Source organism: Tachyglossus aculeatus, chromosome 20 (genome assembly GCF_015852505.1).
Source record: "Tachyglossus aculeatus isolate mTacAcu1 chromosome 20, mTacAcu1.pri, whole genome shotgun sequence".
Taxonomy (NCBI): domain Eukaryota; kingdom Metazoa; phylum Chordata; class Mammalia; order Monotremata; family Tachyglossidae; genus Tachyglossus; species Tachyglossus aculeatus.
The window spans coordinates 32,847,181-32,873,031 of record NC_052085.1 but is presented as its reverse complement, the minus strand read 5'-3'; the positions used below and the strand labels follow the sequence as shown (position 1 = coordinate 32,873,031).

General features: G+C 52.3%; 1 protein-coding gene and 1 long non-coding RNA gene across 2 annotated transcripts in view; one reads left to right on the top strand and one right to left on the bottom strand.

The window, feature by feature from the left end:
- The window catches only part of C2CD3 (C2 domain containing 3 centriole elongation regulator), a 46,414-nt gene extending 20,939 nt beyond the window's left edge, over positions 1-25,475 (top strand). The window contains exons 17-33 of the mRNA XM_038761743.1: positions 281-461; positions 1,423-1,606; positions 4,111-4,283; positions 4,588-4,711; positions 5,048-5,316; positions 5,743-5,832; positions 6,813-7,436; positions 9,389-9,718; positions 11,455-11,593; positions 13,143-13,207; positions 14,138-14,343; positions 15,444-15,568; positions 16,454-16,618; positions 19,143-19,423; positions 19,904-20,804; positions 21,547-21,643; positions 24,730-25,475. Coding sequence (XP_038617671.1) covers positions 281-461; positions 1,423-1,606; positions 4,111-4,283; positions 4,588-4,711; positions 5,048-5,316; positions 5,743-5,832; positions 6,813-7,436; positions 9,389-9,718; positions 11,455-11,593; positions 13,143-13,207; positions 14,138-14,343; positions 15,444-15,568; positions 16,454-16,618; positions 19,143-19,423; positions 19,904-20,804; positions 21,547-21,643; positions 24,730-24,870 — 4,095 coding nt within the window. The 3' untranslated portion in view covers positions 24,871-25,475. The remainder of the gene's footprint in view (positions 1-280; positions 462-1,422; positions 1,607-4,110; positions 4,284-4,587; positions 4,712-5,047; positions 5,317-5,742; positions 5,833-6,812; positions 7,437-9,388; positions 9,719-11,454; positions 11,594-13,142; positions 13,208-14,137; positions 14,344-15,443; positions 15,569-16,453; positions 16,619-19,142; positions 19,424-19,903; positions 20,805-21,546; positions 21,644-24,729) is intronic.
- LOC119941346 lies at positions 15,283-16,603 on the bottom strand. The gene is made up of 3 exons (XR_005455201.1): positions 16,437-16,603; positions 15,487-15,647; positions 15,283-15,342 (listed from the first exon to the last, which is right to left on the bottom strand). It is a non-coding gene; the product is annotated as an uncharacterized LOC119941346 (long non-coding RNA).
- Positions 25,476-25,851: the final 376 nt, after the last annotated feature.

Here is a 25,851-nt window from a genome sequence, read left to right as displayed (position 1 = left end):
AGAAGAGCATGGCCCGATTCCCAAGTCACATTCTAGGCAAAAGCATAGTTAAAACATATGCGCTGTGGCAAAACTGAGGTATCTGATTTGCCACAGCAGCAGCACGTCTTTGTCAGGTGACTAGTTGCAGAACGTGTAGCACACCGTCCACGGAGGAGTTGGCCACCTTATTCTGTCGGGTCCTTTCAGTTCACTTTTGGCAGGATTTGGAGAGAAGCAGCAGTAGCCTTTGTCCAGTGACTGTTTTGACATCTGGGATGCATTTGATTTCCTCCAACAGGCAGAGTTTCAAAGAGATGGGCTGGTGGAGCATACATTTGAGGTCCATGTGGAGAAGGTGAAAGGACTTGCTCCACTCCAATCGACCGTCTGGGGAGAAGCAGATTGCTATGTCCAGTACTATTTTCCAGCTCAAGAAACGGACTCTAGTGTGTTGAAAGGGACCGAGTTAATTGAAAGCGGTAGGTTGGGCAGGTCACACCCTCGTTCGCTTGCCTCATTGAACTCTCTTTACCATCCCAACAGGGCCGACGACAAGGGCAAGCAGAGACATCGCACTGTAGGATGTGTAGATAGTTTGGGTTTTTTGTTTGGTTTCATTTTTTGTTTCTGGTTGTTAGTATGGTATTCATTAAGCACTTACTATGTGGCAAAAATTGTTCTAAGCACTGGGGCAGGAAGAAGTTAATCAGGTCAGACACAGTTCCTGTCCTGGGTGAGGTTCACAGCCGCAGTAGGAGGGAGAACAGGTATTGAATTCCCATTTTACAGTCGAGGAAACAGAAGTGAGGTGACTTGCCCAAGGTCACACAGAAAGCAGTTGGCAGAGCTAGAATTAGGACCTAGGTCCTCTGAGTCCCGGGCCCATGCTCTTTCCGTCAGGCCACAGTGCTTTGGTGTGGAAGAAAACACCGCTGATGGCAAACTGTCCATAGGTTACCCTCATGGCTGTAATGGCTGGGTGTGTCAAGGAGGCAACCGTGCCATTGTGGGACTGAACCCGGGGCCGGGTGGTCCATGGGTCAGATCCAAAAGCAAGCCTACCTCAAGAGCTGGCACAGTTTGGAAATCACCCACCCCTGGAGGGCATCCCACCCATGATTCCTTGGTAATTATGGCATTTATCAAGTGCTTACTATAGGCTAGGCATTGGGGTAGACATCCCACAGGGCTCACACTTTATCTTATCCCCCTTTTACAGATGAGGAAACGGAGAACTAAAGAGATTTCGTGACCTGCCCGAGGTCACACATTAGGCCAGTAGTGGAACTGGAACTCAAATCCGTCCTGGTGCGCTTTCCGCTAGTTCCACGGGCTCTTCATTGCTCCAGTGCAACGCGCTGCCCTTCCTGGAGGTGGGGAAAGGCCCTCCCTGGCCAGGAGTGCTTAACTGGTTCTGTCCTGCATCCCTTGTTTTCCAAGGCACTGTGTTGAAGCCCCGTCGCTCAGCAACCACGTTATGCGTCCCTGATCCCATCTTCAATGACAAGCAGCTCCACACTCTGCTGGTGCCCCCTGGGATGCCTTTGCAAAGGATCCTGCTCTGCGCCTTCTCCACGCCGGGTCATGCCGCCGGCGTGGGAGTTCAGTTCGAGATCTGGTGCAGGTACAGCTGGTGACTCTAGACTGTTAGCTCATTGGGGGCAGTGAATCTGTCTGTTTACTACTATATTGTACTCTCCCAAGCACATAGTACAGTGCTCTGCACACAGTAAGCACTCAATAAATACAACTGACTGACCTGGCAGCCTGGGAGCTTCCAAACAGCTCTGGCCAACCCACTCCCCATCGCTGGCCCCCTGTGAGGCCTTTAAGGAACTTCCCCTGCATAGGTTACCTTTGTTATCAGTCAATTGTCAGTGGCATTTATTGACCACGTAGTGTGAGCAGAGCACTGCGCTAAGCACTTTGTTCCAAGACAGTTCAGTGGGAAGGACCACTTGTTGACAAGAGGCACTCACCCACCGCTGAGTGCTTGCTTCGTCGTCCCAGCCGAATCCTGTTGATTTTATTCCATTACCACCTCTGTCCACGAATAGAAGTCAAGATTGTCAGAGGCGGGGGTCCCTACCGCTGAAGGAAACCCCACCCTGAACCAACTGCACACGTGTGCACCCCAACTGCTCCTTCCGGCCCACATTGCATTCTGTCCAGGCAGACATGCATGCCCAGGGGAACATTCCCAAATTCCCAAGCGGCAGTCTACCCAAAACGTAGAGGGAAAGCAGTGCACATCTTGAGAGAACTAACGACGGAAGGTCTTTTGGGTTTCGAAGGGCTCTTGGAGGAAAGTGCAATAGAAGCAAAAGGCGCAGTCCCTACCTTCGAGAAGCTTGCGGCATTCTTGTCACTGTTAGCTGAGCTGTGATGAGCACCTCTTCAGAGCTGTAGCCAAAGCGGAAGTCAAAGAGCAGGCAGGAATCAGAAGTGGGGCGGGGGCTCGTCAAGGAGAGTGTGGGAATGTCAATGAAGCAGAGGTTTGGGCATCAGGGTTGGAGTCTGGGGAGTGGAGAGCAGACAGGGATCTGGGGTCCCAGAGTAGGGAAAAGCGGGATAAGGAGGAGAGGGGTGCATCAGGCTGAAAAGGTGGGTGGGCAGGTGGGCGATAACAAACCCACATGGATGCAGAACTAGCAGAGAACGGGGCTGCTAGGAGGGAAAAAAAAGGTGTTGGGGAAGCGAGGGGAAGTGGAACCCTAGGGCTGGGGGAGAGGCTGAGCCTGGAGGAGACTGGGCTGAGGGAGAGGCCGAGCCCACAGGAGGCTGGGCTGGGGGAAAAGCCCGAATCCAGAGGAGCCTGGGCTGGGGGAATAATAATAATAATAATGACATTTGTTAAGCGCTTACTATGTGCAAAGCACTGTTCTAAGCGCTGGGGGGATACAAGGTGATCAGGTTGTCCCACGTGGGTCTCACGGTCTTAATCCCCGTTTTACAGATGAGGGAACTGAGGCTCAGAGAAGTGAAGTGACTTGCCCAAGGTCACACAGCAGACGTGGTGGAGCAGGGATTCAAACCCATGTCCTCTGACTCCAAAGCCCGGGCTCTTTCCACTGAGCCACGCTGCTTCTCTAGAAGAGGGAAGAGGCCGAGGCCGGAGGAAGCTGGGCTGGGGGAAGAGGCCGAGCCCAGGGTAGGTTGGGCAGGGGGAAGAGGCAGAGCGCAAATGAGGCTGGGCTGGAAGATGATCCGGGGAAGCCAGGAGAAAGTTGAGCAAAGATTCCCAGTGTCACTGTAGAAGATCAGACCTGTGTGTCCATCCAGGCAAGAGTTCCGAGAGCAGTCGGCATCAAGAAGGCTTACAAGAACTGGGAGGTGGCTGCCCTCCTTGAGTAACATTCCTAACTTTTCCCCCTCTCTTCTTGAGCCTGCTGTCATTCCAGTCTTTTCCCTGTTAAAAAAAAAAAAAAAGCAAAAAACCTGTTACAAACCTCTGGCATGTGAAGTCTCCTCCAAACCCTCCAGAAGTTGCTATTTTCTGCTGCCTAGCTTCCAGCAGGAATGAATCCACATGTTTCCCAACCATTGATCTTTCCATCTGTCAGTTTCAACACCAGCTAACTTCTCCTGGTGATGTAAAATTCCTTGATGCACCTGGCATTGGACCACGGTTCCTTTGAGAAGTTGGGAGAAAAACCAAGCATTACCCAATTCGTTGCCTTTGAAGGTTCTGAGACTGAAAAACTCATGATTCTTGTTCCTGTCCCAGGATGGGTGCTGTTAATTCCCCATCATCATAAAGGATGCTGAATATCATTCTCTCCTTTTCCTGCTTCTGGTTGAGCAGTTGCTGTGTTTCAGGTTCAGCAAATTTCCTTTTCCGGGCTTGGTGTTTCTTCAAACTTTGGGGACGTATTGCAACTTGAGGGAGAAAGAGATCTTCCAACTTTATACCCTGCCATTACACTTGAATCTTGTAAGATGAGAAGGTTCCATTGCTTCCCACCAACATTTTGTTTCTTGGTGTTTTTTTTAACTTTGGGGACATATTGCAACTTGAGGGAGAAAGAGATCTTCCAACTTTATACCCTGCCATTACACTTGAATCTTGTAAGATGAGAAGGTTCCACTGCTTCCCACCAACATTTTGTTTCTTGGTGGTTTCTACAGATACTACTACCCCAACGTCAGAGACCAGATGGTGGCCAAAGCAACTTTACCATTGTCCCGGCTCTGTGCCCTGGTGACCATGCAGCACTCGGGGGATGTGGGGATCCAGACCTTCAGTCTTCCCTTGATTCCCTGGACTGCCCACATGGAAGGACTCCAGCCTCTGCCTTCAGGTTCTTAATTATTTCAATCAGTAGTATTGAACTCTTCTCTGCTCCGTGCCTCTCCCCACCTCCACCCCACCAAGACACTCCCGGGCAGAGAAGAGAGACTTTTGGCTTCCCAGAATTCTTTGTTCTCTGTTCCCGCAACCGCTGCACTCACACGCAACCTCATCTTCCACTTCTCGCTTTTTTTAAAGAATGATATTTGATAAGCGCTTACTATGTCAGGCACTGTTCTACGTGCTGGAGTAGAAACAAGTTAATCAGGTCGGACATGCGCGAACCACTCAGTGTCCTCTTTGCCCTGGTTCAGGGGTGCTGGACGTGAGCCTGAGGTACAGGCAGTCGCTGAAAACAGCAGAGGGTGTCGTGGCCGCTCGAGCCGTCTTCATTTCTGTGCACGTGCGCAGAGCCGCCGGTCTGCAAGCAGCGGCCAGGTGAGGTTCCTTTCCAGAGGCTCCTGCCGACCAGACTCCTGCCTTATTGAGCCCAGCTTCCTTTGGCACTGGGAATGGTCAGGGCCAAAGCGGTGACCTCCCAGCCTTTCACTCCCCTCCCTTAAGATGGATGTACTCGGGTCCTGATGAGCACCCCTGCCCAGAGAACATGTTCCCCAGCGGGGCAATGGGAAAGAGAAGGAGGAGGGCCACGAGGGACCCTGCCCCAGACCGAAAGTCGGTCTTGGGGGCTCTTGACCTTGGCCGAGCTGCACCCTGGTCAGTCATGCCGATGCCTTCCTTCTCTGCACCCTCTTCCCCGCTCCCCCCTTCCAGAAGAGCAGCCGAAGAGACGCCCTCACTCCGGTCCAGCGCCGAGGTGGGCATCAACGCTTCGGTGGCTGTGCACTTCTCCTTCCTGCCCAGAGGAGAGGTGCGCAGGACTTGCCCCGTGGCCCAGACTTTCTGCCCCGAGTTTGCCTATCACCTCGAGTTTCCCTGTAACCTGGCGATCCAGCGTGGGGGCGGAGAAACCTGTTTCCTGGCAGAACTCTTGGAGTTCGGTGAGGTGACCTTCTCCGTGTATCACCAGGAGGCCAAGGCAGGTGAGCCAAAACCCACGGCGTTTACCCAGTGCTGGCGGGGGCTTACTTGGCGGGTACTGAGCGACCTCATCCGTTTCCTCGGACTTGCGCCCCGCCCGAGGGTTTAGGCTCCCCCCGGACTGTCGTGTCAGCTCCTCGTGGGCAGAGAACGGGTCTACCGACCCTGTTGTATTGGACTCTCCCAAGCGCTTAGTACAGTGCTCTGCACTAAGTGCTCAATAAATGCCATTGATCGATTGACTTCTGGTCTGCCAGGGCTTTTGAAGGGATAACTTGGACAGCAGCAGCACAAGCTTCTGACAGCTCCCAGCCTCAAATCTCTATCCTTAAGGAAGCGCAAGTCCTGTGGGGTCTAGATTGCCAGGACCACCACCCCGGGGACCAGAGAGAGTGGTCCAGTGACAGTTTTTAACCTTGACTTTTCAGCTAATGAGGCATCCAGAATGCAGCCCCCAAGAGATTATCTCCTCGGAGTCGTGAGGGTTCCAACAAGAGACCTGCTCATCAGGAGATCTGGTAAGGATCCGACCGTTCCTTCAGGCCGCGGGTATTTCCTGGGCGCCCACGGGCTGCTGATGCCAGCGGGTCCCTTTACATTGTTGAGGTTGGCCACATAGAGTGAGGACGGGATTACCAGTTGCCAAATCCCGTAACATCAGGTCAAGGGAGCGCCGCCATAGTGAAGCTTGAAGGTGGTTGTTCAAAACAAAGAACAAGAGAAACGTTCTCACGCAAGGATTATGGATGTTGGAGAAAAAAAAGGGAGGCGTTTGAAGCCTCAAGCACGGTTTGGAAGAGTTCTTGAAGACTGGGATCCATGGGAGCGAAGTGACAACGTATGAGAATACCCTGACCCAGCCCCAAGAGTAGTTACAGGGTTCGGGTGGCCATCGCACCGTGCTCCCCCAAGCTTCCTTTGTTGCCGGTCATGGAAGCCGATCCCGGCCTGGGCATCCCATGGGCCTGGCCCCTAGCAACCTTAAGTGCTTAGTAGGGTGCTTTGCACACAGTAAGCTCTCAATAAATACGACTGAATGATTGTACCTTGTTGGCGTTCTTACTCGATAAAGCTTCAGGGCCGGGTTAGGGTTTCTCAGTTTGTGGTCACAGGAAGAGCTCTTGTCTTTCCAAGGCAAGCCTTCTTGCTCCCCAGGCCTTTAAGAGAGTCCATTTCCCATTCCAATCGAAAGTAGCGCTCACAGCGGGCACACATCTGTGTCCCTAAGCAAAACGCCTCAGGGATCCTTCTCCAAAGGACCTGTTCCTTGAGTCTAGTATGCTGCTTTCCTTCTCTGTCCCGTCAGTCAGTGGTATTTACTGAGCACTCCCTGGGTGCAGAGCACCGTACTGTGCTCAGAGCACTCCCAGGGCTGTGTTCAGACCTCCGGTCTCAGTAGGCACTTCGCACATACCACCGGTGGGAGCCTTGTGTTGTGCGTGCTGAGGGAGGGGTCGGGTCTTAGTACTAATCAGTTCTTCCCACTTTGTCTCGGCAGGGATTTCCGGGTGGCATCCAGTCACTTTGCCAGAGGATGCAGCGCTGCCTTCCGGCACAGGCTCGTTGCACTCGGTCGTGGGTGGCCTGGAGCTCTCTGTGGCCTTTTCCCGTCGCGGTGACCGAGAGCGTGTGGTGGATGCCGCTCGGCTGGCAGGCAGGAGCCGGGGGGATGCCCCGGGCGGCGGCCTGGATGGCAGCCTGGACGGGGGACCCCGGGGGCCCTGGGGCCCGGCGGCCCTGTCGGTCTGCACCCCGAAGGCCTGGCTGCCGGTCCACTGCCTGCTGCGAGCGGGCCAGAACCACGTCCCCCAGAACACCTACTGCTACCTGCGCTACAAGCTGTACGATCAAGAAGGCTTCTGGACCCCGCTCGCGAAGCCCCGGGTCACAAGGGACCGGAGGCACGTCAGCTTGAGGTTCGAGGTGACGAGGAGCGTCCGAGTGACTAGGAGCCAGTCCTTGCTGTGGTATTTCAGGGAGGAGCGCCTGGAAGTGCAGCTGTGGCACGCCCTGGGGGACGACAGCGGGGAGAGGCCCCGTGACACGGACCGCTGGATCGGCTCCGCCTACGTGGACCTCTCCGAGCTCGGAGAGAGGCCGGCGCCGGTGCGGACCGTGTGCGGTGAGTGGCGGCGGGGTGGGGGGTTTCTCGGCACAGTCCAGCCCTCGCGCGGCTCCCTCCCGGGAAGGTCGAGCCTGGAGCTCTTGGACTAGTTCGCTATCATTTTTCTCTTTTCATTTTCCCGGTTGATTGACCAAAACTGTGGGCGGTTCAGTGGGAAGTCATTTGCCGGGGATATCCTGTACGAACCCACTGGGTGGTTTAGGTTTCCCAGAATTCAGTTCTGGGCCTGAGAGTTCAAACTCCAACCCTCTTAATGATGGCATTTATTAAGCGCTTACTATGTGCAAAGCACTGTTCTAAGCGCTGGGGAGGTTACACGGTGATCAGGTTGTCCCACGGGGGGCTCACAGTCTTAATCGTCATTTTACAGATGAGGTAACTGAGGCACAGAGAAGTTAAGTGACTTGCCCAAAGTCACACAGCTGACAATTGGTGGAGCCGGGATTTGAACCCAAAACCTCTGACTCCAAAGCCCGTGCTCTTTTCCACTAAGCCACGCTGCTTCTCTTATAATAATAATGATAATGGCATTTGTTAAGCGCTTATTATGTGCAAAGCACTGTTCAAAGCGTCCCGGGGGAAACAAGGTGATCAGGTTGTCCCACGTGGGGCTCCCAGTCTTAATCTCTATTTTACAGATGAGGTAATTGAGGCTTAGAGAAGTTAAGTGACTTGCCCAAGGTCACACAGCAGACATGTGGTGGAGCTGGGATTTGAACCCACAACCTCTGACTCCAAAGCCCGTGCTCTTTTCCACTGAGCCACGCTGCTTCTCTTATAATAATAATGATAATGGCATTTGTTAAGCGCTTATTATGTGCAAAGCACTGTTCAAAGCGCCCCGGGGGAAACAAGGTGATCAGGTTGTCCCACGTGGGGCTCCCAGTCTTAATCCCTATTTTACAGATGAGGTAATTGAGGCTTAGAGAAGTTAAGTGACTTGCCCAAGGTCACACAGCAGACATGTGGTGGAGCCGGGATTCGAACCCATGACCTCTGACTCCAAAGCCCGTGATCTTTCCACTGAGCCAAGCTCCTTCTCTTCTGACGTGCTGGGTATCATTGGGCGAGCCCTTAGCACAGTGCTCTGCACACAGTAAGCGCTCAGTAAATACGATTGAATGAATGAACTCGCTTACCCTCTCTGGGCCTCGCTTTTCTCATCAGTGTCTACCGAAACAACAGCGTGGTTGTGAGGATGAATTTCTGAGATCTGAGTTCTTTTGATCTTCTATTCAACTGAAAGAACTACTTGTTAATCATTAATAAGCAAAGGCTCTGAAGCCCAGGGCTGCATGGCAGAAGCTTTGATTTGAGCCTAGCAGGGTCCCTGCCATCTCACCTAGACAGCTCAGTGGATTTTTGTGGGGCCCAAGCCTAAATCGGGGTACCTTACTGAACACCTGACTTGGCCTAGATTCACTCAAAGAGTGGCCCTGGAAAAAGCCACTGTGATTGTTGGATCGAACTTTTAGATGAAAAAGAGCAGAAAAATATGCAATCGACTCCTACTCAGGGAAAATGGTAAATTTTCATTCCTCCTGAGATGCAGCAAGGTTCTGAGTGCTGAACCCGTTATCTTTCTGGGAGAGGAGAATTGAAAAATAAATCAGATACAGTGGAGAAAACCCTCAAGCAGGAGGAAACCCAGGAATGCACGCACGCACGCACCTGTATTTAAATACCTTTGTTTTCCAAGATGACATCACCGATGGCGAGAAGCCCTGACCAGCGGGGGGGATATACATTAAGGCTGTCCTCTGTGTTGTAGCTGGATTTTCAGTATACCGTGTCTTCGGATGTTTTCCCTTTTTCCTCTCCCTGGATCATTTTAGATCTGTTTCCCAACTGTTTGCTCTGGGAAAAAAAAAAAAAGACGTGGGAGTAAAACTCAGGGGAAACACAGTAATGTTCCCCAAAAGGTGTCACTTCATTCAATCTTCCCACAGGTGTTTACCCTCTGTTCAGGCGCAACGCTGACGACCTGTCTGGAGCCGCTGTCCGAGTTCGCGTCACTCTGACTTCCAGAGTCGACCCCAACAGTCCTGTCCTGGGGAGCGACTCTGCTGGAGACGGCAGTGACGGTGACTCCGAAGTGACCCCCAGCAGGGATGTCCCGGCCTCCAAGATCCTTGATGTCCCAAAGGATTGTGCAAGTCCAGAAATGCCCTGTGGACCCCCAGCCCCAGATCCAGCTTCAGCTCCAGCCCCAGCCCATCTGGAAAGTACTTTTGCTGTCAACATCCTTGTGGAAAGAGCACTGCATCTAAGTTTAAAAGGTAAAACTTCGTCTCTTTAACTACCGCAGGGGCTCTGGCCCTGGAGAGCCATTGGACTGTCTCTATTTGTTGCCAACTTGTACTTCCCAAGCGCTTAGTACAGTGCTCTGCACACAGTAAGCGCTCAATAAATACGATTGATGATGATGATGATGATGATTGCAAACCCTGTTGGAGTTGGTTTAGGTGGTGGCGTGCCCACCCAGAGTTAGGGGAGCGGCCGAGAGACCACCCCCAACAGTGGAACAGACTGAACAGGCCGACTGCCTCCTCCAGCTCCTTTTGGACTAGTCCGCTATCATTTTTCTCTTGTCATTTTCCCGGTTGATTGACCAAAACTGTGGGCGGTTCAGTGGGAAGTCATCACCATCATCATCATCATCAATCGTATTTATTGAGCGCTTACTGTGTGCAGAGCACTGTACTAAGCGCTTGGGAAGTACAAATTGGCAACATATAGAGACAGTCCCTACCCAACAGCGGGTTCACAGTCTAAAAGGGGGAGACAGAACAAAACCAAACATACTAACAAAATAAAATAAATAGAATAGATATGTACAAGTAAAATAGAGTAATAAATCTGTACAAACATATATACATATATACAGGTGCTGTGGGGAGGGGAAGGAAGTAAGGCGGGGGGATGGAGAGGGGGACGAGGGGGAGAGGAAGGAAGGGGCTCAGTCTGGGAAGGCCTCCTCTGGGACGTCATTTGCTGTATCCCTAACAGTCATTTTCCTTCAAGTTATTTTGCTTACTACGGAGGTGGCACGGACCAGGTTCCGGGGCGCCGGGTCCAGCGGGTCTGATAGCTAAAGGGGGCGGTGCGGGAGGTGCCCTGGCTGCACGGGCAGTCCTGCCGGGCCCTGTAGCACCTCAGGCCACCACAGCAGCAGCCCGTGAACAGCCATATTTCTATGTCCTCCTGGGTTTTGCTTTCATCACAAGGACTTGTAAATGTGCATTTCAGCTGCCCCTTCCCTCTTTCTTCTCTTCCTCCTTTTCTTTCCCCTCTCCCCCTACTCCTTCCTCCTCCTTGTTGTGGGACAAGCAGTAGGAAGCAGCGTGGCTCAGTGGAAAGAGCCCGGGCTTTGGAGTCAGAGGTCATGGGTTCTAATCCCGGCTCCGCCAATTGTCAGCTATGTGACTTTGGGCAGTCAATCAATCAATCAGTCGTATTTACTGAGCACTTACTGTGTGCAGAGCACTGTACTAAGCGCTTGGGAAGTACAAGTTGGCAACATATAGAGACGGGTCCCTACCCAACAGTGGGGCAAGTCACTTAACTTCTCTGGGCCCCAGTTCTCTCATCTGTAAAATGGGGATTAAGACTGTGAGCCCCCTGTGGGACAACCTCATCACCTTGTAACCTCCCCAGCACTTAGAACAGTGTTTTGCATGTAGTAAACACTTAATAAATGCCATTATTATTATTATTATTAGGAAGGGGAGGCTGCCAAAGCCCTCCAAGCCAAACTGCTGTGGCTATATATGTGTGGCAACTCCTAGGAGGAATTGCGGGAAAGTCCTGGGGGCTCTCTCCAAGAAGCCTTTCCTGTCTTCATTTCCTTCATTTCCCATAGGAGCTGGGATTTAATCGGGGGTGGGGAGAAGGGGGAGAGAGACAGACAAACATAGCCAGGTCACCTCCACCCTCTGGAGTTAGCTGTTTCTCCTGTTTCCAGGGGTCCTGGTCACTTGACTGGGAAGACTCAATCCAGCGCATTCTTCTCTAGGGAGCCCTCTGACTGAACGAAGTGTTGCGTCTCCCAGTTGCTGTGTGTCTTTTGTCGCTGTGGAGGAGAGGTCCCCGATCTATACCCCGGTGGTTGAAAATACAGACTCCCCAGTCTGGGACTTTGAGCAGCAAACAAGGTTGGTGCTGACTTTGAACTTGGTTTACCACCCAGGATCTGTTGGATCTGAACATCTGTCTATAAGGGACTTGAGGGCAGACGCTGAGCCATTTCCCAGTGCCCACACCCACCCAGTGATAGGGCCCAAAGCAGTCCCCCACCCCAAGAAGCCCCTGTCCTACTTCTCCCCCGCCAGACAGACAGGCACACACACACACACACACACACACTTCATCACCTGCATTCCCCTGTACTGTGATGGGACACATTGCAACGTTCTTTGAGTTTACGGAATGGAAGACCCTGCCCCAGTTGGCCTGACATCAGAAAAGTGGCCAGGCAGCAAAGTGCGTAATCACATTTTCAGTGACTCAGAGGAGTGAAGTGGACCATGGATCACACAACAAGATCCAAGCCCCAAGAAGCAGGGAACTAGACTCAGGGGAGTTTGTTCCTTCTCTTTCATCATCATCGATCGTATTTATTGAGCGCTTACTGTGTGCAGAGCACTGGACTAAGTGCTTGGGAAGTACAAATTGGCAACATATAGAGACAGTCCCTACGCAACAGTGGGCTCACAGTCTAAAAGGGGGAGACAAAACCAAACATACTAACAAAATAAAATAGAATAGATATGTACAGGTAAAATAAATAGAGTAATAAATATGTACAATGTACAAATATGTACAAACATATTTACATCTTTCCCCACCAGGCTTCCTAGGCCTGGAGGGGGCCAGCAGGAAGGGCCAAGGCTCGCCTACTGCTGGAAATGGCTTGGGAAACAGAGGCCAAGGAGCTCCCTAGAACCCTTTATAGACTCAAACATCCACTTTTTCGCTGCCTACCTGCCAGCCAAAGGCTCCTGACTGAGTTTTGCCCTCCTGCCAGGTTCAGCCACACTTTCTTCATCCCCTCCAAGTGACCTTCACCTTCCCATCTGGTCCACGCACCCCCACCCCGTCACCAACAGCTTACTGTAAACTCAGTGAGGGCAGGGAATATGTCTGCTGTTATACGGTACTCCCTCAAGCGCTTAGTTCAGTGCTCTGCACACTCTAATCACTCAGTAAATACAATTGACTGAACAAAGATGATTGGCTGATGGTTTTGAAAGGAAACTGCCTTTTTAGCTCCTGCCAGTGCTGGTGATTGCAAGGGAAAACCCAGAGATGGGCAGGACACTCAATTACTGAACTAAGCGCTTCGGCGAGTACATCAGAGTTGGTAGACACAACGAGCCTACAGAATAGAGGGGGAGATGGACATTAATATAAATAAATAAATTATGGACAAGTCTCCTACTCACTCAGAGGACTGATTCAAGGTCTTCATTTGCTGCAGTGTATTTCATGACTCCTCACAATCCTTTTGGAGAATCACAAATTATTGTATTTTATAGCAAATTTTATAGCAGACACTGATTCTCTCCCGCTCCCTCCCCAACTCCCCGGAAGAAAAGTGATTGACAGTATCTGACTATCCAGGTCTCCAAAGGCCTCTTCCATCTGATGGCATCTGCAGAGTTGTCTTGCAAGAATTTTGAATACGTGATTGTTTTCTAATAGGTTACCCAAAGAACTTCTGCTGGACCCCCGGCAGGCCCTAGTCTTCAAAGTTTGGCACAAAACAGGTAATCAGTGTTCTCAGCGCATGAAGGGGTTCTGCTGGTGGGACTGAGCTCAGCTTCCAGGCAGGCATCTTGTGGCTTCTCTCGTCATTCGCTTTCCTCAACTGGGAGGGTGGTGAAGGAGATGTGGGTGAGGGCCAGAAAACCCAGGAAATACCCCTTAGAGCTCCAGGGTCCATCGACAGCATTTCCCCCTCCGTTAGCAGAGGGGGGCTGCCAAAAGCAGATTCTGAGACCCAGATTCAGTTAGAAACCTTCCGAGGGAAACTTTCTTAATGGAAAGCTCATTCTGTCCTGGGGTTGTCAGGGGTGACAGGCCACTGCCAAAAACCTGGTGACCACGTCCAAGTCATACAGCTCTGGAACCTCCCTCTGGATCATCCACTGTGTGGAACTAAAGGCTGAAACTGCCTTTCTTGTCCCCCTGCTCCTCTTTTGTCTCTGAAATCCTCAAAGGCCCGGCAGGACAGGGCGTGGAGAGGTGAGTGGCACCGAGCCAGATGGGACTTTTCAAGATGAGTAACTGAAAAAAAATAAACCAAAGACCAAGTGGCTGGACTGATTCCCGGGTTCACGCCTCAAAGCCTGTGCTCCTCCCCCAGCCCCTCAGTCCCAAACCCCCGTCTCTGCATCTCCTGTTTGTTCAAGGCTTGGAGGAACAAGCTTCATTTTACCATTCAAGTAGCTACCTGCTGAACTATCTCCCTACAGTCCGTGGCCTTTCCTGGGCATGAGGGAAGCAGCAGATGCCCCCCAGCCCCATCCCACTGAGGCAGAGCCCCAAGGAAGGGGAGGAGAAGAGGACGGAGAGGAGGAGCAAAGCAGAGCCTATGGGAAAATCCTTTTGTTGGAGTCAGTCTCATTGTTTCAAGCTCCTTGTCTCATCCTCACGGCACCCAGTGATACCGGCTGTCTACTTTGCTGTTGCCCTAGATGTTGAGAGAGTGATTGGTTTCGCCTCCGTGGACCTCTCGCCTCTACTGTCTGGCTTCCAGTTCATCTGTGGCTGGTACAACATCACCGACTTCAGCGGGCAGTGCCAAGGGCAGATCAAGGTTGCCATCTCCCCTCTCGAAAACATAAGCCATCTCAAGGAAGAGAGGCTCGCGAGGCCGGCACCCAAAGCTTCGGGATCAGCAGTACGTACCTTAGGTCTGGTGGGAACCACGAAGGGCTTGTTCTCGTTCACCTTCCGAGGATCTCTAGGCCCAGACTGGCTGGATTTGGGACTTCTCTGGAGTCTGCAGCCTGTTCCTTTCTTTGGCGATAACTCTGGGCCCTCGATTCACGTCCCTGCTGCCTGTTGGCTCGGAAGTGTTAAGTGCTCATGTAAAAGTCCAGAGACACACACCAAGGCCAGGAAGAGATCCGTAGAGCGGACTCCTCCCCTCCAGTTGGTATTTCGTAAGCATTTCGGTGCCCAGTACGTGCAAGCAGGCTTTCCAAATGATCTCCAGGCTGAAAGGTGTAACTGAGTCCCCATGCAGCCGCAGGCTAAAGCGAGTTGGAGTCTCTGGACATTCCCAATCCCTCCATTCTCTGAATATAAATCCCAGACCACTGCAGTTAAAAGTGACCCTCCCGGTGGAAAATCCCCATCCCCCAGGTGTCAGGGAGACCCATCTCTTACAGTAACTTGGTCGGTTGGTCAGCCAGTCAATCAGTCGGCAGTCCGGCCCAAGACCAGGATGCTATTCTTAATCCTGGTCAGCACCTGCTTTCCCAGCAGGCATTCTGCGATGGAGAAATGGCCCTTGTGTCCTGACTGGGATTTCAGAGAAGTCTAGAGGGGATTTTAACCGGGATGGCTCATCTCTGTTACACACAAGGCAATGGGGGGAAGACCTACTCCTGGACTATTGGGTGTGTTTTAATAGTTTCCAACATGGAGCTCTGTCTGCACTGGCTCCTAGATGTATCTTAGTTAGAATACTTACATTCTCTCTCTCTGTGTCTCTCACGTTGTGACAACCAGCTGATACAGAGAGCCTGGGCTTCTTTCCTCCCCTAATACAATACATACTCAGAGTGGATCTTGAGTGTTCTGCAGTCTTTCTCCTTGTCTTTTGTTGTTGTTGCTTTCCTATTTTGATTTTCATTGACTGAATGCTTTTTCTTTCAGGGTTGTGTTAGTTGTCCTGTAACGTGAAGTGTGTGTGAGGTCAAGTGATTGTGAGGAGATAACTACTTCCACCGGGAACCCCTCCTGAAATAAGGAATTTCGTCTTCCCCTTTGCAGAGTCAACACTTTGGGACTCTGTTCCCTCAAGCCTTGACTGTACCTTGGCCTTCACTTCCCAGCTGTATTTCTAGAGGCGTCGCAGACCCCTCGGCCCAGGGCGTTGGCTTCTCAGCCTCTAGTCAGTAAGTGATCCGTGTCAGCGGCGATGTGAAGAGAACGGGGCGTGCCGAGACCCGAGTGATAACGCTGATCCGCCTTGTCCTGTAGAAAGAGAAGAAGCAGAGCCTGAGGCGGAGACTGAGTTCAGTAACCCCTCAGGGTCCCATCCTCGCCTGGGTTTCATCCAGAAGTAGAGGTTGGAGTTAGGCGGAGCCGGGATGAGGACGGAGCCAGGATTAGAACCCAGGTCCTTCTGACTCCCAGGGAGTTGTTCGTTAGACCAGGCTGCTTCTCCCTGTTGCATGGAGGCTCTCCCCATCAGCTGGAAGAAGCTTTGGCCAGCTTCAGGGGCCACTTCCATCAATCCACAGCCCAGCTAGGGCTCTGCAGTTTTCCCGGTTCCCGAATGGGTCCTGACCTCTTCAGCTTTCAAGAAGGCAGGCTAACGGGATTAAATCAGAGTGGAGTTAACAGATTGGGAATTCCCAACACCAAGGTGCACTCACTCCAAGGATGGCCAAACTGTGGCCCTTGTTCTCTGATTGGGGTTACTCGTGCTCGGCTGGTTCAAGAGCCAAGATCAATCAATCAATCAATCATATTTATTGAGCGCTTACCGTGTGCAGAGCACTGTACTAAGCGCTTGGGAAGTACAAGTTGGCAACATATAGATCTGAACCAGGGCTACTGCATTCTGCTCCGGTCAAGCCATACCGGGCCAGGCCTAGGGTGCCAGTGTGCAATCTGTGGTCTCTTTCCACCCGCCCTCCTTATTGGCAACGAACGATCCCACAAAAAAGGTTGTCGAAAGTTATTTGGTGCTCCGTGCCTCGCCTTTGGTGAGGGGGAGGGCAACTTATCCTACTCAAAAGAAAGATTTTAACTAATGACCTCTTGATCCGGGGCAGGAGCAGTCCTTCGAGAAGCCGATCAGCACGTCGCGAAGAGCACATTCAAAACGTTCGCCGATTTCATGAGTCCCTGCAGCAAGTGGAAGGGAGTGGTGCGCATGGTGACATCAGACTGGAATCGCTGTCTCACTCATCCCGCTCTTCACTCCGAGCCTCTCTCAGGTGAAGAGCTTGTTAGAGAAAGATCTAGAGGTTATAGTGGATCACAACTTGAATAAGGGTCATCTGGGGAGTGCTGTTATTAGTAGTAGTATTATTATCATTGTTGTTGATCACTTACTAGTGTCAAGTACAGTGTTCTGCACACAGTAAGCGCTCAATAAATACGATTGAATGAATGAAAGTATTGTTCTGACTGCTGGGGTAGATAGCAATTAATGAGGTCAGACAAAGTCTCTGTCCCACATGGGACCCCCAGTCTAGTGGGAAGAACAGATATTGAATCCCCGTTTTACAGCTGAGGAAATGGAGGCCCGGAGAAGTTAAGTGACTTGCTTGAGGTCACACAGCAGGCAAGGGGCAGACCCAGGATTAGAACCCAGAACCCCCCAGGCCTATGCTCTTTCCATTAGGCCAGACTGCTTCCCCTAATGTTTCAAAAACCAGAACTGACCTTTGTGAAGCAGTATGTTTGGTGTAAATCTGAACAGCTGAAGCAGGAAAGGTTTCAAAAAGTGACAACAAAAATGACTAAAGATTTGGAGGGTAGGACGTAAAAGGGAAGTTTGATGAGCAGAAGTTTGAAGGAGGAAAAGGAAAGTTTGACAGGGCAACTTAACAACACTCCTCAGGGGCTGAAGACCTATAGGAATCAGTAGACCAAGCTGGCTAAGAAAGACTTAGAATGTAAGCTCCCTGTGGAAAGAGGTATTTAGTGAGTTTACTATGTGCAGAGTACTGTACTAACTGCTTGGGAGAGTACAATACAAACAATACAATACAAAAGAGAACACATCTTTGCTTGTGTTGCACATTTCCAAGCACCCAGTACAGTGCATTGCCCTCGGAGGGCGCTCAATACATACCGTCAACAGCTGTCACTCACCAGAGGGCTTCTACTTGCTTGAATTTGAGGGGTTTGGTTTTGTGGCACATAATAATAATAATAATGATGGCATTTGTTAAGCGCTTACTATGTACAAAGCACTGTTCTAAGCACTGGGGAGGACACAAGGTGAGCAGGTTGTCCCACGTGGGACAGATCTTACCTGGCATCTACTATGGTACTATATCAATCAATCTATCAATCGTATTTATTGAGCGCTTACTGTGTGCAGAGCACTGTACTAAGCACTTGGGAAGTACAAATTGGCAACATATAGAGACAGTCCCTACCCAGCAGTGGGCTCACAGTCTAAAAGGGGGAGACAGAGAACAAAACCAGACATACTAACATAATAAAATAAATAGAATAGATATGTACAAGTAAAATAAATAAATAAATAAATAAATAGAGTAATAAATATGTACAAACATACTATATAAAGCAGCTTCCAGACTTCTGGAAAGCGATTTGGGTTTTCTGGCCTCTCCTTTAACACTTTTTGCTAACCAAGGTTTGTATTCTATCAGAATTCCCTTTTCCAAAATTCATTCTCTTTTACGGTGAGACTTGGGCCTTTTTTTTGTTGTTGAGTTGTTTTTTTGGCCTGTGCACCCTGACCTACCCCCAGCAAGAAGGCTCAATTTTACTGAGTTGTAGTTACTGCTGTGGAATGGATCTCCCCAGTATTCATTCATTCAGTCACGTTTATTGAGCACCGAGAAGCAGCATGGCTTAGCGGAAAGAGCCCGGGCTTGGGAGTCCGAGGACGTAGTTTCTTAATCCCAGCTCCGCCACTTGTCCGCTGTGTGACCTTGGGCAAGCCACTTAACTTCTCTCTGCCTGTTACCTCCTCCATAAAATGGGGATTAAGATTGAGAGCCCCATGTGGGGCAACCTGATTACCTTGTATCTACCCCAGCGCTTAGAACAGTGTTTGGCACCTAATAAGTGCTTAACAAATACCATAATTACAATTACTACAATCAATCGTATTTATTGAGCGCTTGCTTTGTGCAGAGCACTGTACTAAGTGCTTGGGAAGTACAAGTTGGCAACATAAGAGGCAGTCCCTACCCAACAGTGGGCTCACAGTCTAAAAGTCTACAAGGCACTTGGGAAAGTAAAAATAAAAGCAAAAGGCCCACTCCCGGCTCTTGAGGAGCCGACAGTCTAAAGGGCAAGACAGATGTGAACTGGGAGAAAATGGAGATAAAAGCAGGAATACGAAAGAGTAAAGTAAATGGAAATGTGAATCGATGGTGAGAACAAGGTGTTAATGGTGGCTGTTAGGGAGGCGTGACCGAGGATGGCAGAAATGAGTTGGGGTGATGATGATGATGATGATGATGATGGCATTTGTTAAGCGCTTACTATGTGCAAAGCACTGTTCTAAGCGCTGGGGGGGATACAAGGTGATCAAGTTGTCCCGCATGGGGCTCACAGGCTTCATCCCCATTTTACAGATGAGGTAACGGAGGCTCCGAGAAGTTAAGTGACTTGCCCAAGGTCACACAGCAGGCACGTGGTGGAGCCAGGGTTCGAACCCATGACCTCTGACTCCAAAGCCAGTGCTCTTTCCACTGAGCCACGCTGCTTCTCACTGACCCCACTGGGCAGCTCCTTTGTCATTTCCTGTCGCAGGAGAAACCTGAGGGAGTTGGACGAGATTCAGCGCCACTTCAGCAGGAAGCTAGCCAAGCCTCCTCCTGGGCTCCAGGGTGGCCGTGAGACCCCGCGGGAGCGGCTGAGTCGGGAGGAGCCTCCTCCTGGGCACCACCGTGGCAGCAGCGCGCCCACACAGGGCTGGCCCGCAAGGGAGGAGCCGACCCCTGGGGCGGGAAGGATCAGCCTGGACCCGGAAAGCCGCGGCATTCTAGAGAAATCCAGCCACCTGGTGTCTCACGTCAGCGCCCTGATTACCGGTAGGAACTGGTGGGCTCCTCTCTGCCCAGTGCTCACTGAGGCTCTCGAGTACCGGCTTCTTGGAATCCTGCCTGACCAGTGGCTTCTGCTTTGGGGATTCTGGCCACTTTTTCCAAACTGAGGTTCACATTTTATCAGGGTTCCCCTTCCCAAAATGCACTATCTTTGTGTTTCCTCGTTACCTTCACCCCCCTCCTCCTCTTCCTCACCCACCAGTTGACCCTCATCCTCCTCCTCCTCCCCCCGGACTCTTTCTATCCCCAAATGTGAGCACAGACGTGCCCGCGTCTACCGGTGGATTAGCCAGCAGCCCGTTAAAATTAGACAGAATACAATGCTGGGACTTACTGTGTCGAAGAAAGCATCACGACCCTGGTTTCTGGGGAGGGAGGAACTGACTGAAGTTAATCCTAACTCCATTTTCAGTTGATCTTCTGGAGTGAAAGATGATCCTACTGAGAATGTGTTTTCTTGTTCAGATCTGCAGAATATGACCAAGGGTGTCCAAGACCCGGCAAGCCTTCAGCAAGGCACAGCAGTTGAGACTCTGCTGGGCGTACAGAGTCCGGCTGATGGAGAAGAGAGAAATGGCTGGCAGCAAGAGGAAGCGTCAGCCAGAAGCCCAAGGGGCCAAGTGCCCACACCTTCTCCGCCCCCTCTCCATAGTGCACCGCCGTTGGGAGGTGGGCTGTTTGAGATTCCGGACCAAGCAGTGACTGCACAAAGCCCTCCCCGGCTCACCCGAGGACCGAGCCAGCCCGAGGCAGTGCCGGCTTCCAGTGAGGATGAGTATGAAGAAGAAGAGATCATTGAGCCAAAGACCCTCAATGAAATAACAGCAGTGACTGATAGGACCAGCCCCTGGTCCAGCATCCTTTCAGAAGCCGAGAAGACTGCTGCTGCTGCTGCTGCTGCTGCTATGGAGGGAAGGGGTGACCCCCTGCACCCCTCCAGAGCGGGTAGACATGAGGGAAATGACCCTCTGTCCAGACTCCAGCCAGAAGACTCCCCTAGTGGACTCAGTTCGGCCAGCTCAGGCGCTAGCCCCTGTACTGAGATGGGCGGACTGGGCAGCACTGAGCCAGGAGTGGGTGACTTGTCAGATGGTTGGGGAGCCCAGAAGAAAGATAGGCCAGAGGCCCAGGCAGCGTCCAGCCCATTGACTGGTTCTCCAGGGTGCTGCACCACTACCGAGGCCCCAGCTGCCTCGGAAACAGAACAGAGTTTCGTGTCCGGGATCTGCGGTGCGACCCGGACAGATGATGAATGGCATGGAGGGCTGACCTCTCTCTCCTCCAGTGGTGATGAAGGCTGCCCTAGTGCCCGACGGAAAAGGGGGCTTGCCATCCGGAAGGAAACTTCAAGGCCTCAGATCACGTTGTATCCTTTGGGGTTTCCCAGCAAGTTGCCCAAGCCCTTCCCCACTAAGCCCTTTTCTGGAGTACACCAGGACCTCCCCCCTGCCCACCCCCAAGGTCTCCCCTGGAGCTGCTCCCCCGAGCCGTCCTTTGAACTGCCAGCTTTGCTGGCTGGAACTAATGGACCGATTTTCTTTGGGTGGTCACCACTGTCCTTTCACATTTCAGAGCTTTAGAAACCAGTGCTCCCACCCACATTCAAGATGAAAGTTCATGTTTTCCTCATTTCAACCATTTCCAGGAATCCAACCCACCTTTCTGTAAGCAAAGGGTCCAAACAGCCACCTGGCCTGGGTGGCAAGGGCCCCCTGTACCTGGAACTATGGGCTGGCGGAGGGGCAGGACCCAGTGCCATCCTAAGGCCCCTGCCTGCTGGCTTCACAGTTCTCCAGGTCGCCGGGAAGCTCCGGGGCGTGTGGTGGGGAGGAATTCAGGAGCAGGGAATGGAGTCAGGGTTCGGGGAGGAAGTCCAGCCTTGTGGAGTGGGGCTAGGCAGCCATCCCAGGAGCGGAGCCGCTCCCCCACAGGCTTCTGGGAGCAGCTTCCCATCGCTGAACACGCTTGGGCACGCTTGTCCTCCAGCTGAGTCCTTTTCCTTGAACAAACAACAGACAGAGGAAAGACCCAAACTTGGGGTCTGGAACTCTGGGGGGCAGTCAGGGAGTCCACCTCAGATGAATTGTTATCTTAACCATTCCCTTCAGACCGGACCCGATTGTGGTCCCCAACTTCTTCCTTCCATCCCGACAGCTGGAAGCATCTATGAGGCTACTGGCCCTGTCTACAGCCCCGGAGGAGCTGGTGAGTGTGATGTCATCCCGCTCCCCCCCCTTCCAGCGCTTAGAACAGTGCTTGGCACATAGTAAGCGCTTAACAAATACCAACATTATTATTGTTTTGGCCAAAGTCAGTTAGAGCGGCAGAGTCCTTCTGAAAGGCACTTCCAGGGAGTTGCTGGAAGTAACGGGGAGTTCTGACCCTTGTTCCAAGTCTCCCTGAGCACATTGAGATCTGAAATCCAGGGGTGGAGTGGAGTGAGTGGCTAGGGGGGTGGAACATGACGTCAGGCTGAGCCAGGGCCCTTCCTGGCAACAGGAAAGCCTCGGGGCTAGAGCCTGCCTTCCTTCTTTGTTCCTTCCCTGCTTCCTTCCCTTCCTTCGCTGCAGTTGACAGCACATCCAGTCTTGGTTCTATAACTTCAACGTTTTTTAGTCTGTGCCCATATCTGCCCTGCTCCCGTGTCCTAAATCCTGGCCCTGGTTTAGATTGCATGGTGCTCCTTTCCCTCCTTCCAGCCCCAGCGCCTGTGTCCCGTGGTTGGCAGAGGTCTCTGGGCGATGCCCCAGTTCCCTGCCTGAGGTAAACCAACCCACTCTGTGGGTGAAAGGTGAAACAAGCCCCGTCTATATTTAGCATCTGACAGGTCTGATTCCAGATCACGGTCCAGCTGGCTGATCTCCGAAGCTGCCGTTTGCTCTTGGTTTCCAGGGCGTGGCTATCTGTCTGCTGAGTCGGTATCTGCAGAACTCCAGGAAGCTGCTTGGAGGGCGAGGGGGAGAGGGGCTGGGTTTGGGGGAGAAAAAGCCCTAGCAGGGAGAGCAGAGATCCCCTCCCCCAGAGGGTCTGGCTCAGGGTCGGAGTGGGACCATTGTCATTTTGGGTGTAATACGTGCCCTTTCTGGCCTGATAGCTGAGACGGCGGGAGGGTGGAACGGTGATAGGTGGGGTTTGGTGGAGTGGGAGTGCGGTGGGTGAGACCGATAAAGACCTTCTCCACCCTAGAGGAGGCTCAGTGCAGTTTGGAGGAGGACAATTTCCCAGGCAACTGAGCCAGGCACTCCCTGTTAGGACTCCCTTCGTTTCATCTCCTCCAGGAGGCCTTCCCTGACTAGTCAATCACTCAGTCGTATTTATTGAGCACTCACGTGTGCAGAGCAGTGGGCTAAACCCGTTCCCTTGCTTAGACTTGGCCAGCATTTCAGAGCAGGGAAGACCCTCCTTCCGGGCTCTCATGAGCAATCCCACTCGGCAGCACCCGCCCCGGCGACCCTTCCTGGCAGTCCCTGCTGAGCGGGAGCCACAGCTCCCACCAAGCAAGCCAGTCTTGTCGCGTTGGAGCCCGGCCCAGAGTGACCTCTCACTCATTACGGGGGGTTGGGGGGAGGGGTATCTGAGAAGTATCTCACAATCGCTCATTCCCATGGTACCTGTTTCACTTCTTCTTTGAAAATACCGTCTGTGGAAATGCAGAAGTTTTCTTGGTGTAGTTGCCATGACTCCAGGGAGACAGCTACTCCTTCACTGCAGAGATAAAAATAAAACTTTTAGTTCAGCAAAACCCAAATTTTGGTTTTAGTTCTTCTTCCTCTGCAGCTCTGTGTATTTAATCCCAAAGTACCGTGCCCAGCTCTGGTTTGAGGAGATAAGAGGAGCTGGAGACTTGGTTCCAGACTGCAGTTTGGGTGTTTCGATGCTGACAGGCTCAGCCCTGCTCTTGCAGCCCAAACATGAGGAATAGAAGATGTGGGCACATTTGCTGGGGGATTCCCAGGTTCAGAGGGAGCTTAATCGGAGAAAGTTTGTCTGGAGGAGAAGTGATAAAAATAAAACTGGTTGGATGGGGTCTCTTTCTGAAGAGGCCACATCTTCCATGTAGGAACTGGAAGCCTTCCCGCTGAAAAAGGCTGGAGTGTCTTCCGCTGGCCGCAGCGGGAGAACATTCCCACAGGAGTCAAGCGGCTGATCGTGTTAGTCACTCAAGGGTGTCGGAACCCCAGTCCAGCCCCTCTCCAGCCAGGCCCAGCCTCTCCAGGCCAACAGGTTGAAACATCTGGGGTTTCATCCTAAGTGCCTGGGACTTGGGGTGCCGAGTGACTGCACTCAGGCTGCTCTTTGTGCTCTTTTGGGCATCTCGGGGCCCAGGGCTTAAGTTCAAAACAAAAGAATAAAAAAGAAGAGGAAACACTTATCCACCAAGTGGGTGAGTGAAATACATTTCCTCAGGAAGCTGTTTTACCAAAGGTTTGGGTAGCCCCATGGCCTAGGGTTCAGGCTGGGTCACTGGGGGAAGAGTCACAGCTGGAGGTGGGGAGAGTCAAGGTCCATGCTGGATCACTGGGAGAGACAGGAATGGAGAGTGGTAGAGTCGGGAGTGTTGGATGGTCTGGATTGGGTCACTCAGTAGAGTCAGGGTTGGAGAAGGGAGAGCCAAGGGTGATGGATGGTCTGTGCTGGGTCACTGAGGGAGAGTCAGGGCTGGAGAGGGGAGAGTCAGGGGTGTTGGACATCCGGGTTCACAGAGGGCGATTCAGGGGTGTTGGATGGTCCAACCTTAACAATGAGTATGGCTGTCCTGGAGGGCCACCAGGACCCAGTTCCTCCCAGCATCCGGGTGCCCTGTAGAGCCAGAGTCCCGGGCTGAATGGGGCCTACGTAGATCTCAGGAAAAGGCGTTGCTCATGGTCTGAGGAAGCCTGAGCTAGCAGAAAACAGAGCAAGAGCTCAACGTCAGCATAGCAGAGGGCCCAGGCTGAAAGAGGCTAGCCACTCAAGGAACTTTTCAGTCAGACTTATCCCTGCCTCGACTGACCTTGTGGGGGAGTCCCACGGCCGTCCCGTGGTTTCCTGGATCCCACAAGAAACCCGTGGCAGAGGAAGGATCAGGGTCCAGGTCTTTCCATGTGGGAGAATGTGCACACAGCATGTGCGTGTGTACACACACACACATGCACGCACACACACACCTCAACCCTCTGTCTAAACAGCTGAAATGCGGGGGCAGAGAAAACTCTGAAACTCACCTGGGTGGCTGGGAGCGCCAGGGCCTGTGATGCTGCATGTTGCACTTGCCCACATCCTCGGTTGTAACCCGGCCAACTCTTCTCTAGAAAAGAAGCAATCCTTCCGAGAGAACCCCGAATTGGAGCCGCAGTCGCCCTAAACCCAGCCGGGCTCCTGCAGATCTGCCTCAGCAGGAGGCCCGAAGAATCGCCAAGATATTCTCTGGCCAGTATTCCAAGGAAAACTAGGCAGACCTGCTTAGAGGAAGAAGGCTGGAGGATTGGTGAGCAACCCGGCGGGGCCGGCGGCCTGGAGCTGAGGTCCCAGCGGGGGCTTTGCCGGAGAGGGAACTCGGGGGACCCTCAGCCTCGCCGGACCAACGCCGGAACCGGTGCCTCTCCCCCTACCTCCCCTCCAGAGGCAGCCCCCACTCAAGAACCTTCTCATCTGGGCTGGTCCTGGGTGGAGGTAGATCAGTCCCAGGCCAAGGAAGCTGGGCAGGGGGAGAGCCGGCTGGTCCTCAGGGACCGCAGTCCCGGCCCCAGGGGCAAGTCAAGCGAGGCTCTCTGGCCAGGGGAGGAAATGGCTGCTAGTGACCCCCAAGCACTGTGCTTGGCTGGGCCAAAGACCCCACAAACACACAGTGCCCCCACCCCTGACCTAGCCCCTTGGGGAGGGTGGGGCCACAATGGAAATTCATTTTTTACTATCCCCTGGAGTCACTGTGGAGTAAAAATCCACCCCTTCCTCCTCCACTTCAGGCAGTTGTCTTAAACTGAAACTGCACTTTTAAATTATTTTTTTAACAAAGTCATCAGAATTATTTTCTCGTTTCAATAAAGCTACGTTTGTATTTTTGTGTGACCATTTTTGTTTGACCATTTTCTCCTGGCCAATTCTAGTTATTCTGCAGGAGTAAGGAGCTCCTGCTGCCCTAGCAGCTGGGGTCTTGGGGAGAGTGATGGGGGGGTGACCTGGTGAGAGGGATGGTGGCAGCAACCTGGCTGGGGCGGGTGCTCATAACCAGGCCAGTCCCTACTCTCTTGGCGGTCCTGACAGACGAGCCAGACCAGGCCAGGCGTGCAACCGGGGCCCAGTGGGTAGAGCAGGGGCCCGGGGAGTCAGAAGTACCTGTGATTTTATCCCGGCTCTGCCACTTGTCTGCTGTATGACCTTGGCCAGGTCGCTTCACTTCTCTGTGCCTCAGTTACCTCATCTGTAAAATGGGG